The sequence below is a fragment of the Rhinoderma darwinii genome, chromosome 6 (assembly GCF_050947455.1).
Source record: "Rhinoderma darwinii isolate aRhiDar2 chromosome 6, aRhiDar2.hap1, whole genome shotgun sequence".
In the NCBI taxonomy this organism is placed as follows: domain Eukaryota; kingdom Metazoa; phylum Chordata; class Amphibia; order Anura; family Rhinodermatidae; genus Rhinoderma; species Rhinoderma darwinii.
In genome coordinates this window covers 2,134,687-2,148,207 of record NC_134692.1, presented here as the reverse complement: position 1 = coordinate 2,148,207, position 13,521 = coordinate 2,134,687, and the positions used below count along the sequence as shown (strand labels likewise).

The following is a 13,521-nucleotide window of genomic DNA, read 5'->3' as shown; positions in this document are numbered from 1 at the left end:
GAGGATTGAGCTTCATTTACAGAGGAGGAGAAACGTCTGACAAGATAATCGGAAGGACGGCGCGGCCGCCGAAGAAACGGAACATTTTATAAAGGACTCGGCCGACACGTAGCAAAGCAATATACGGGGGACGGGGGAGTATTAGTGCTGTGCCATCCCCCCCCCCCCCCCCCATGTCCCAGGTGCCCCCCTGTATCCCTTCCTGCCCCCCCTAGGCCCCCTATGTCCCCCCCTGTATCCCTTCCTGCCCCCCATAGGCCCCCTGTGCCCCTCCCTCCCTCATGTGCGGCGTCAATGATCAGGACGTTATTGTGGCTTTTATTCTGACATTTTGCATTCAGTCTTTTATTTGACCTTTTCCGTCAGCGATCGCCCGGCCGGTGACATCACAGCGTCCCATAAAGGTGGAGTCACCCCGGGTGTTGGGGCACCGCTGAAGTTTCATGTGGCGGAGCCCCAATAGCAGGTAAAGTTCCGTGTGAACAGGATTGTAGTCACTATGATCAGCCGCCTCCTCCTCCTGACACCGCGGCAGCCCCCCGACCTTCATCCAGACCCCCGGACTATGACAGCCGCTCCGCTCTAGTTAAACTGGTTAATAAAATGCCCCTGGCTGATAACAGAGGAATGGTGGAAGCGCCCGCGGGAGGCAAAGTCTGCGTTCTCCTCCGTTAATTGCGTGGTTTCCATGCCGACGTGAGCGAAGGTCGGGGTCACCACAAACTGCTCCTGGGAGGGCTTCTTCCTGAGGAGGGGGACAAGCAAAACGTGAGCAGCAGGAAAAGAAATTAAAGGGGAACAACCGACCCCTCCCCCCACACCCTCCGTGCAACCTCCGTATTAAGAGTGTCCCGGCCGCCATCTTCCTCTGCGTTACCGGCGTCCAATATCCCACACGACTCTCCCTGCATCTGAATCTCTACAAACCTGAACATCGTGGCGGCCAATAAACGGATCCAGGCGAAGAAGCTGAAGTTCGCAGCAGCCCCTGAAACGAGAAGAATTACCACTCAGAGGTCTGGGAAAGCTGGGTGCCCCGTCACATGTCCGCCTTATAGGGACATCTATATATAGGGACACTGACCTGGATTCAGCCCCGGGCTCACCCGGCCGATATAAACGTATAAGAGAACCGCCACACCGATATTCGTCAGTGCGTAGATCCACTGGATCACAAACATGATAACCATGGAGACGACGGCCTGCGGGAAAGACACGGCAAAGATTAACGTCTCCACCAATCAGGGGTCTCCAGCTCCGCCGGCCGCACTCACCCCAACAAACGACACCCAGTGATTGCAGAGTTTGCTGTAGAAGGAGCGCGACAGACTCTGGATCTCAATCTCCGCCACTTTCGGCTTCGTGTTCGACTCTAAGAAGAAAATTCAATAAATAAGAAAAAACCAGGGGAGACGGCAGTGAACCCCAATATCCCCCCACCCCAGGCCACACAGGAGCTGAGATACGGGGGCTGTTTGCAGGGTCCTCTCACCGTAGAGCTGCAGAGACATTTACCATAACGTGGATGATGGGAGTTATGATCTCCTTGTATTGCGCCACACTGCGATTTTATCATTAACTACGAACGTCTGAGAAAACAGTTGAAGCCGGTGACTGATGGAGCAGGTTTTAGTGTCAGATCAGAGCCGGTCCCAGAGACACAACGGTCATTTATAATCATCAGGTTTCCCCACAACTCACCGTCCTGGTCGTCGGCGCTGGTCTGACGGACGTCTGTGACGAGCTGCTCCTGGTCTCCTGGCCGCGGCAGGTCCTCGGTGTCATCGCTTTGTTCTGCTTGCTCAGTGACCTCCGCGTCCCCGCTCCCCTGGTCAGCGCCCGCCTGCTCCTGCGGAGGGTCCAGGTTGAAGCTGTCCTGCAGAGTCTCCTTGGCCGCTTTCCTGGATTTCTTCAGCCTCAGGGACGTCTTCTGTTCCTGGTCTTGGATTTTGGCGCCTTCCCCGTGTCCGGGCTTGAAGATCTGGTCCATGTCTTTGGTGAATTCCAGGAGGGTCCCATTGGAGCCGTAACTGGTGGCCTTCTCCAGGATCAGGGGCTGTGAGGGTCCCGGCGTCCTGGAGGGGACCCCCCTGAGGGTTCTGCGGGAATGCTGCAGCTCGTAACTCATGGTCACAGAGAAGTAGGAATAGTCCACCACGCTGTACGTCAGCATGAAGTTAATGGTAACGATGGGAGCCAAGACGTTCACTTGGCCAATGAAGACGAACGCCATGGTGAGGAGCCCGGTCAGGAAGATGGCAGCCACCGGAGTCTTGTTAGGACCTCTCTACAGAAAAGACAAGACGGCAGACGTTACTCAGAGGTCCTATGATTAAGGAGATCATCTCATAACCACTCTGATAACACTTCCTGGCAGAACAGTGCAGGGCTGAGATGAATGGTGTAAGAATCTCTGAGGCCCCCCAATCCCATGGACCAGTCAGAAGATCATCAGAAGTGACCACTGATCCTGTATTAGGAGAGCTGTGCCGAATCCCCCGTGTCCACTACTTCTGCAGGAACGGGACAAGGCACCCCCAGCAATCAGATCCATGTCATATCTGTGTTTCATGGGAAGAACCTCTCACATTACATCCAAATATAATTATAATGAGGGGATTTATTTATACTTTACTGATATGCAGTTACATCATGTCTTGTACTCCAGTCACATCCAGAGCTGCATCCACAATTCAGTTGGTCTCTCACTTTACGGTTCATGGACTATACATAACATCCTGTGCGCAGTGCATGTGACCGGCCGACACAGCGACCATTATACAACGCCACCGCATCTGTGTACAGCGTGCAGATTCTGGAGCGGAGAGTGATTAGTCTATAATAAGCTGATAATTACCGGCCGAAATAAGCCTCGTCATGTGACCCCGCACATAAGCCATAATGAGCATGTAATGGCGCCAACATGTTAATCCCGTTTGTCAACAGAATTAAAGGATAAATGTTAAGTATTCGCCATTAACCCTTCGCTCGCTCCTTAGGAATCACTAATCACCGGAGCAGAAGGACGGAGCTGGAGTTTACAAATAATCCCCGAAAAATGAGGCCACAGCAGCGACTCCGGTAACCAAAACCGCTGCCAGATCACCCCGAATCCAAGAGACGCGGGTCACGGCGCCGTTTTTTAAATTCAAACATATTATACTACACTTTATATGTACCAAGAGAAATCCTGCGGCGTTCCAGTGCGGCAAAAAAAGACGGTGGTTTATACAACCAATACAAAGAAACGTCGCATCTCTCTATAGAACAAACCACCATCTATATGTGGCCAAACTGGAAAGCTGCAGGATTTCTCCTGGTACATTCTACAGTCCTTGGATCGGGATTAGCTGCCGTGCACCCGCTATAGAGTGCGGCCGCTTTCTACTTGTGTGCACTTTATATACAGATATAGTCTCCATAAAGAGCAGAGTCACTGTGTACATACATTACTTATCCTGTATTATACTCCAGAGCTGCACTCACTATTCTGCTGGTGGAGTCACTGTGTACATACATTACTTTACTTATCCTGTACTGATCCTGAGTTACATCCTGTATTATACTCCAGAGCTGCACTCACTATTCTGCTGGTGGAGTCACTGTGTACATACATTACATATCCTGTACTGATCCTGAGTTACATCCTGTATTATACTCCAGAGCTGCGCTCACTATTCTGCTGGTGGAGTCACTGTGTACATACATTACTTTACTTATCCTGTACTGATCCTGAGTTACATCCTGTATTATACTCCAGAGCTGCACTCACTATTCTGCTGGTGGAGTCACTGTGTACATACATTACATATCCTGTACTGATCCTGAGTTACATCCTGTATTATACTCCAGAGCTGCACTCACTATTCTGCTGGTGGAGTCACTGTGTACATGCATTACATTACTTATCCTGTACTGATCCTGCGTTATATCCTGTATTATACTCCAGAGCTGCACTCACTATTCTGCTGGTGGAGTCACTTTGTATATACATTACATTACTGATCCTGTACTGATCCTGAGTTACATCCTGTATTATACTCCAGAGCTGCACTCACTATTCTGCTGGTGGAGTCACTGTGTACATACATTACATTACTTATCCTGTACTGATCCTGAGTTACATCCTGTATTATACTCCAGAGCTGCACTCACTATTCTGCTGGTGGAGTCACTGTGTACATACATTACATTACTTATCCTGTACTGATCCTGAGTTACATCCTGTATTATACTCCAGAGCTGCACTCACTATTCTGCTGGTGGAGTCACTGTGTACATACATTACATTACTTATCCTGTACTGATCCTGAGTTATAGCCCGTATTATACTCCAGAGCTGCACTCACTATTCTGCTGGTGGAGTCACTGTGTACATACATTACATTACTTATCCTGTACTGATCCTGAGTTATATCCTGTATTATACTCCAGAGCTGCACTCACTATTCTGCTGGTGGAGTCACTGTGTACATACATTACATTACTTATCCTGCACTGATCCTGAGTTACATCCTGTATTATACTCCAGAGCTGCACTCACTATTCTGCTGGTGGAGTCACTGTGTGCATATATTACATTACTTATCCTGTACTGATCCTGAGTTACATCCTGTATTATACTCCAGAGCTGCACTCACTATTCTGCTGGTGGAGTCACTGTGTACATACATTACATTACTTATCCTGAGTTACATCCTGTATTATACTCCAGAGCTGCACTCACTATTCTGCTGGTAGAGTCACTGTGTACATACATTACATTACTTATCCTGTACTGATCCTGAGTTATATCCTGTATTATACTCCAGAGCTGCACTCACTATTCTGCTGGTGGAGTCACTGTGTACATACATTACATATCCTGTACTGATCCTGAGTTACATCCTGTATTATACTCCAGAGCTGCGCTCACTATTCTGCTGGTGGAGTCGCTGTGTACATACATTACATTACTTATCCTGTACTGATCCTGCGTTATATCCTGTATTATACTCCAGAGCTGCACTCACTATTCTGCTGGTGGAGTCACTGTGTACATACATTACATTACTTATCCTGCACTGATCCTGAGTTACATCCTGTATTATACTCCAGAGCTGCACTCACTATTCTGCTGGTGGAGTCACTGTGTGCATATATTACATTACTTATCCTGTACTGATCCTGAGTTACATCCTGTATTATACTCCAGAGCTGCACTCACTATTCTGCTGGTGGAGTCACTGTGTACATACATTACATTACTTATCCTGAGTTACATCCTGTATTATACTCCAGAGCTGCACTCACTATTCTGCTGGTAGAGTCACTGTGTACATACATTACATTACTTATCCTGTACTGATCCTGAGTTACATCCTGTATTATACTCCAGAGCTGCACTCACTATTCTGCTGGTGGAGTCACTGTGTACATACATTACATATCCTGTACTGATCCTGAGTTACATCCTGTATTATACTCCAGAGCTGCGCTCACTATTCTGCTGGTGGAGTCGCTGTGTACATACATTACATTACTTATCCTGTACTGATCCTGCGTTATATCCTGTATTATACTCCAGAGCTGCACTCACTATTCTGCTGGTGGAGTCACTGTGTACATACATTACATTACTTATCCTGCACTGATCCTGAGTTACATCCTGTATTATACTCCAGAGCTGCACTCACTATTCTGCTGGTGGAGTCACTGTGTGCATATATTACATTACTTATCCTGTACTGATCCTGAGTTACATCCTGTATTATACTCCAGAGCTGCACTCACTATTCTGCTGGTGGAGTCACTGTGTACATACATTACATTACTTATCCTGTACTGATCCTGAGTTACATCCGGTATTATACTCCAGAGCTGCACTCACTATTCTGCTGGTGGAGTCACTGTGTACATACATTACATTACTTATCCTGTACTGATCCTGAGTTATATCCTGTATTATACTCCAGAGCTGCACTCACTATTCTGCTGGTGGAGTCACAGTGTACATACATTACTTATCCTGTACTAATCCTGAGTTATATCCTGTATTATACTCCAGAGCTGTACTCACTATTCTGCTGGTGGAGTCACTGTGTACATACATTACTTATCCTGTCCTGATCCTGAGTTACATCCTGTATTATACTCCAGAGCTGCACTCACTATTCTGCTGGTGGAGTCACTGTGTACATACATTACATTACTTATCCTGTACTGATCCTGAGTTACATCCGGTATTATACTCCAGAGCTGCACTCACTATTCTGCTGGTGGAGTCACTGTGTACATACATTACATTACTTATCCTGTACTGATCCTGAGTTATATCCTGTATTATACTCCAGAGCTGCACTCACTATTCTGCTGGTGGAGTCACAGTGTACATACATTACTTATCCTGTACTAATCCTGAGTTATATCCTGTATTATACTCCAGAGCTGTACTCACTATTCTGCTGGTGGAGTCACTGTGTACATACATTACATTACTTATCCTGTCCTGATCCTGAGTTACATCCTGTATTATACTCCAGAGCTGCACTCACTATTCTGCTGGTGGAGTCACTGTGTACATACATTACATTACTTATCCTGTACTGATCCTGAGTTACATCCTGTATTATACTCCAGAGCTGCACTCACTATTCTGCTGGTGGAGTCCCTGTGTACATACATTACTTATCCTGTACTGATCCTGAGTTATATCCTGTATTATACTCCAGAGCTGCACTCACTATTCTGCTGGTGGAGTCACTGTGTACATACATTACATTACTTATCCTGTACTGATCCTGTATTATCCTCCAGAGCTGCACTCACTATTCTGCCGATGGGGTCACTGTGTACATAGATGAGCTCTTCTAACACAGGGGGGCAGTTTGATTTTCCTAGATCAGATGACTACATGTAAAGACGACACTTCGGACAATGCGGATCACACTCTGCAGACACTGAACAGGCAGGGCTAATATTCTGAAGGTTCTTGCACATAATCTGCCGGGTTGATACAACTGACGGGCTGTCACTGCTGCGCTCGTATTAATAAGCAGGAGACCGGAGACATTGGCCGGACAATAAACTTACCCCCTGGCTCAGAAATGACAGGACAGGGACGACTTTCTCCTGCGCAATGCACTGAAGGATTCTGGGAGCACCATACAGACCCCCCATGCAGGAGGCCAGCGAGGAGATGTAGAGACCCAGCAGAAAGAGGAAGCCCACCAGGGACACCTGAGGAGGGGGTACAAAGTGAGACAGCGACATGTGATACATTGTAACGGATCTCCTGCCTGAACGGAGCGGTCAGGGGGCAGCGGTGGCAAATTTCCACTGATCACCCCATGGTACCTTTGGCAGAATGCAGGCGCCACTTACAGCAGTCTATATTCTGTGCACAAAACAGCAGGTGCGGCAGTCGTGACTAACACCGGAGCGTTGCGGTACAAACTGCTGCGGACATATACAGGCCCCTTTTTTTTATTGTAGCTTTGGAGACGAAAGTGGCGTGAGCGACATATTACTAGAGCATCTGCCCGCCATCTTTAGAATAGTTCCCCAGTCCGCCAGCGCTGGTCACCGAGGAACTGACGGGCCATCAGCACCAGGTCAGAGCGGTCGTACTTTGTTCTTAGAGCGCAAACCGAACAGATTGCCCCATTTTTACTGATAGATTTTTCCGGTAATGTTTTATCTTTGTGCCCCCTGGTGTCGGTGACGAGCGGTGCCCGGGTGGAGACGTTCCTATGTCACACGTACATGTCGGTTGCGGGAGGTCGATCAGTACAGTCTACAGGTGAGCCCAGTATTGGGGTACAGTGACCCCGTTTTTATGCCTGCATGACCGTGATCAGCCGTACAAGCGGTGCACAGGAAATAACCGTTTTATCGCGCCGGTGGCGCCAAATTCTCCTGCTTACAGATATTAATCCAGGTTCTGAACTCAGAATCTCCCGGCGCTCTGCGTTACTGCGACTCCGGGGCGTGTGCCGTGATTGGACGTGGTGACTACTACTTGTTACCGCCATGTGTATCCTAATGATGGCGGCCGGGACTATTCCCGCATATCTATTAATATCCGTACATCGACTGCTGGAGCGAACCTAGGACACGACAGCTCGGCCCGATCCGGTCGCCTAAACAGCGCCACATAATTACTGCTACTAAGCGACTCGAGTCACATGACGAGACGTACATGAAGTGTAAGCTGCGCAGCTTCTATGGTGACGGCTGGCACATGGCGGGCACAGAAGCCGCGGTCTATCCCTGCAGTAATTCTACATATTGGCCGTTTACCTTCTCAGCGATCATAAATTCAAAGCGCAGGAAATCCCTGGTGCAAATGGCGCCGAGCAAGACGACAAAGACGATATAAAGGAACCACCTGCGAAGAAACACGACTCCGGTTACGACAAAAATCTATAGAAAGATCCTGCAAATGTACAAATACACAGCACTGTTCATCCTGCGCTGCCTGATTCATGAATACAAACCTCCCAACCTTCCCGGATTCAGCGGGACAGTCTCAGGTTCCGGGCGGTGTCCGGCTGTCCTGGGGGCAGCCAGGGGTATGCGTTAGAGCAGAGGGTAGCGAGGACTCCCCGGGCATAGCCTACTCTAAGCACTGTGCTCGGGGAAGCCCTTGACATCACTGTCCATATATGGACAGTGACATCAGTGGCTACTCTTTCAGCGGAATCCCCATTGCCGATGATCTGGCCAGGGATTCCGCTCATAGAGGAAACCCCAGAGGTCACTGTCTATATATGGACATTGACTTTAGGGGCTCCTCCTGGAGAGGACTCCCCGGCCAGAGTCGACAACAGGGATTCCAATCACGGAATCCACAAAGTAGCCACTGACGTCACTGTCCATATATGGACAGTGACATCAGGGCTTCCCTCTAGGAGTGGAATCCCCGGCCTGTGCTCTGGATGGGGAATCTGCTCCTAGAAGTAGTCCCAATGGTGCCATCTACAAGGGCACTACGGGCAGCTAAGGGGGCATTATACAGTGTGGGGGCCGCTAAGGGGGCATTATACTGTGTGGGAGGCACTACGACACTGTGTGGGCTGAACCAGGTGTGTATGGGCAGGGATTGGGTGGGATTAGAGGCGTGGCTTAAAAAAGAAAATTTTCCGCGCCGCAGCAGTTGACCCTCTTTGTGATACTTGAAAGTTGAGCGGAATGAGGAATATAATGCCAGAACTACAGTGAGGACTGAGACAGGAAAAGTAGGAGTCAGAGAGCTGGGGGGTGGTACTCAGTGTAGCGGCAGCCATATTGGTTGTCACATGATATAAATCCTACTGGAATATGACACTTACGAGATGGCGATTGCAGCCAATGAGCCGACAGGGATATTGACAGACGGCCGGCGTAAGTCTCCGCTCATGTTGAAGCCCGCCATGACACCTGCAGATCAAGACACACACAGAGCGGGTCAGTAACTACCAAGAAGGTCGGACACAGATGAGAAGAAAAGGATCATGGGAAATGCTCAACTCTTAAAAGGGGTATTCCGGTTTGATATAAAGATTCATCATTGTATAATAAAATGTCATCATTACACAGCTCAGGGTTTGTTACAATGTATCAGCGCAGAAAAAAAATGTATCAACTTACAGAGGATTGTCTAGACTGGATACACTTGTAACAAACCCTCAGCTCTGAGAAGCATTAGGCCTTTACACTTTTTCAGACTCTGGTCGTAAACAATGAATGTTCTCACTCACAGCAAGCAGAGATCCTGAAAATGCTGAAGAATGAAAACATCTCATCTCGCAGTCTATTAGAAAGTTACAGAATCTTTTTTTAATATAAACTAAAGGAGCTTTATTTACATAGGACTGCGCCTGTCCTGACAGGGAAGTAATAATCAGTGAGGGGTGGGGGGCGGTCTGTGGGCCGCCATGTTGCTGCAGGGTACCAGTGTGCGCAGCGTTGTACACGGACGGGTTCTTCTGTACATTAAGTTACATTTAAATTAAAGAACAAAGCCCCATGTGACCCTGGACGTCTACTGGGGACCGCACTGCATGCTGGGAGGACGCGACACCCGGAGCAGCGCTCGTCTCCACACTATATCTCAGTCAATTACGAAGACGTCATATCTCTAAGTGACTAATCACCATAGCAAGCGATGTAATCCGTCTAATTCCTGTACTACTGCCCCCATCATGTGAGCGAGATACATCATAACCACCTACACATGTACTGCAGTGTTACATAGGACTGCAGGTTACACCTACTACATCTGTACTCCGTTATCACGGTGTTATCTGTGGTGTTACATAGGACTGCAGGTTACACCTACTACATTATCTGTACTCAGTTATCACTGTGTTATCTGTGGTGTTACATAGGACTGCAGGTAACATCTACTACATTATCTGTACTCAGAGAGTTATCACTGTGTTATCTGTGGTGTTACATAGGACTGCAGGTAACATCTACTACATTATCTGTACTCAGGGAGTTATCACTCTGTTATCTGTGGTGTTACATAGGACTGCAGGTAACACTACTACATTATCTGTACTCAGAGAGTTATCACTGTGTTATCTGTGGTGTTACATAGGACTGCAGGTGACATCTACTACATTATCTGTACTCAGAGTTATCACTGTGTTATCTGTGGTGTTACATAGGACTGCAGGTGACATCTACTACATTATCTGTACTCAGAGAGTTATCACTGTGTTATCTGTGGTGTTACATAGGACTGCAGGTGACAACTACTACATTATCTGTACTCAGAGAGTTATCACTGTGTTATCTGTGGTGTTACATAGGACTGCAGGTAACACTACTACATTATCTGTAATCAGAGAGTTATCACTGTGTTATCTGTGGTGTTACATAGGACTGCAGGTGACAACTACTATATTATCTGTACTCAGAGAGCTATCACTGTGTTATCTGTGGTGTTACATAGGACTGCAGGTAACATCTACTACATTATCTGTACTCAGGTAGTTATCACTGTGTTATCTGTGTGTTACATAGGACTGCAGGTAACACTACTACATTATCTGTACTCAGAGAGTTATCACTGTGTTATCTGTGGTGTTACATAGGACTGCAGGTAACACTACTACATTATCTGCACTCTGAGTTAATATATAGGAGATTTGGGGGTGACATACGTTACACACGTAGTCGGACGTGGGGAACAATCAGGCCCACTATCCACCCATCATCTATGGGGATCATGTGATATGTAGATTCTATACTGTCCCTGATACTTTGCATGTGATCGATGTATACTGCAGGGGTGTAGCTATAGGGGTGCTGTGGTAGAAGTCACACCGGGGCCACATAAGAAGACACCAGTATTATTAATGGCACATGGAAGGCGGGGGCCCTGTACAAATTTGACGACCCCCCCCCCCCCCATACCTGTTGCAGCCGGGAAAAACACCCCAAACACAGTAAAGAAGCTTTCTCCGGGGGTGTAGTCCGGAAACGTGTTATTAAAAAGCAAATCTTCAGAATATCCGACAAATCCGTGTTCTGAAAAATAAAGAAGAAATAACAATGTCAGGACGGACACAGGCAGAGCAGTCAGGGGAGGCGTAATGTGACAGGGAGAGCAGTCAGGGGGAAGCGTAATGTGACAGGGAGAGCAGTCAGGGAGCAGGAGAGGGGGTAATGTAACCGGCAGAGCAGTCAGGGGGAGGCGTAATGTGACAGGGAGAGCAGTCAGGGAGCAGGAGAGGGGGTAATGTAACCGGCAGAGCAGTCAGGGGGAGGCGTAATGTGACAGGAAGAGCAGTCAGGGAGCAGGAGAGGGGGTAATGTAACCGGCAGAGCAGTCAGGGGGAGGCGTAATGTGACAGGGAGAGCAGTCAGGGAGCAGGAGAGGGGGTAATGTAACCGGCAGAGCAGTCAGGGGGAGGCGTAATGTGACAGGAAGAGCAGTCAGGGAGCAGGAGAGGGGGTAATGTAACCGGCAGAGCAGTCAGGGGGAAGCGTAATGTGACAGGGAGAGCAGTCAGGGAGCAGGAGAGGGGGTAATGTAACAGGCAGAGCAGTCAGGGGGAAGCGTAATGTGACAGGGAGAGCAGTCAGGGAGCAGGAGAGGGGGTAATGTAACCGGCAGAGCAGTCAGGGGGAAGCGTAATGTGACAGGGAGAGCAGTCAGGGAGCAGGAGAGGGGGTAATGTAACCGGCAGAGCAGTCAGGGGGAAGCGTAATGTGACAGGGAGAGCAGTCAGGGAGCAGGAGAGGGGGTAATGTAACAGGCAGAGCAGTCAGGGGGAAGCGTAATGTGACAGGGAGAGCAGTCAGGGAGCAGGAGAGGGGGTAATGTAACCGGCAGAGCAGTCAGGGGGAGGCGTAATGTGACAGGGAGAGCAGTCAGGGAGCAGGAGAGGGGGTAATGTAACCGGCAGAGCAGCCAGGGGGAAACGTAATGTGACAGGGAGAGCAGTCAGGGAGCAGGAGAGGGGGTAATGTAACCGGCAGAGCAGCCAGGGGGAAGCGTAATGTGACAGGGAGAGCAGTCAGGGAGCAGGAGAGGGGGTAATGTAACCGGCAGAGCAGTCAGGGGGAAGCGTAATGTGACAGGGAGAGCAGTCATGGAGCAGGAGAGGGTGTAATGTAACCGGCAGAGCAGTCAGGGGGAAGCGTAATGTGACAGGCAGAGCAGTCAGGGAGCAGGAGAGGGGGTAATGTAACCGGCAGAGCAGTCAGGGGGAAGCGTAATGTGACAGGAAGAGCAGTCAGGGAGCAGGAGAGGGGGTAATGTAACCGGCAGAGCAGTCAGGGGGAAGCGTAATGTGACAGGGAGAGCAGTCAGGGAGCAGGAGAGGGGGTAATGTAACCGGCAGAGCAGTCAGGGGGAAGCGTAATGTGACAGGGAGAGCAGTCAGGGAGCAGGAGAGGGGGTAATGTAACCGGCAGAGCAGTCAGGGGGAGGCGTAATGTGACAGGGAGAGCAGTCAGGGAGCAGGAGAGGGGGTAATGTAACCGGCAGAGCAGCCAGGGGGAAGCGTAATGTGACAGGGAGAGCAGTCAGGGAGCAGGAGAGGGGGTAATGTAACCGGCAGAGCAGTCAGGGGGAAGCGTAATGTGACAGGCAGAGCAGTCAGGGAGCAGGAGAGGGGGTAATGTAACCGGCAGAGCAGTCAGGGGGAAGCGTAATGTGACAGGGAGAGCAGTCAGGGAGCAGGAGAGGGGGTAATGTAACCGGCAGAGCAGTCAGGGAGCAGGAGAGGGTGTAATGTAACCGGCAGAGCAGTCAGGGGAGGCGTAATGTGACAGGAAGAGCAGTCAGGGAGCAGGAGAGGGGGTAATGTAACCGGCAGAGCAGTCAGGGGGAAGCGTAATGTGACAGGAAGAGCAGTCAGGGAGCAGTCAGGGGAGGCGTAATGTGACAGGGAGAGCAGTCAGGGAGCAGGAGAGGGGGTAATGTAACCGGCAGAGCAGTCATGGGGAGGCATAATGTGACAGGGAGAGCAGTCAGGGAGCAGGAGAGGGGGTAATGTAACCGGCAGAGAAGTCAGGGGGAGGCGTAATGTGACAGGAAGAGCA

The 13,521-nt window shown here is 49.2% G+C and overlaps 1 protein-coding gene across 2 annotated transcripts in view; it reads right to left on the bottom strand.

The window, feature by feature from the left end:
* Positions 1-317: 317 nt before the first annotated feature.
* SLC12A8 (solute carrier family 12 member 8) overlaps positions 318-13,521 on the bottom strand; it is a 54,234-nt gene continuing 41,030 nt past the window's right edge. For both annotated transcript variants that reach the window (XM_075831038.1, XM_075831037.1), the window contains exons 6-14: positions 11,386-11,499; positions 9,312-9,399; positions 8,281-8,368; positions 7,072-7,218; positions 1,702-2,287; positions 1,275-1,372; positions 1,085-1,202; positions 928-988; positions 318-745 (exon numbers count right to left, since the gene is read on the bottom strand). In XM_075831038.1, the coding sequence (XP_075687153.1) occupies positions 583-745; positions 928-988; positions 1,085-1,202; positions 1,275-1,372; positions 1,702-2,287; positions 7,072-7,218; positions 8,281-8,368; positions 9,312-9,399; positions 11,386-11,499 (1,463 nt within the window). In that variant the 3' untranslated portion in view covers positions 318-582. The remainder of the gene's footprint in view (positions 746-927; positions 989-1,084; positions 1,203-1,274; positions 1,373-1,701; positions 2,288-7,071; positions 7,219-8,280; positions 8,369-9,311; positions 9,400-11,385; positions 11,500-13,521) is intronic.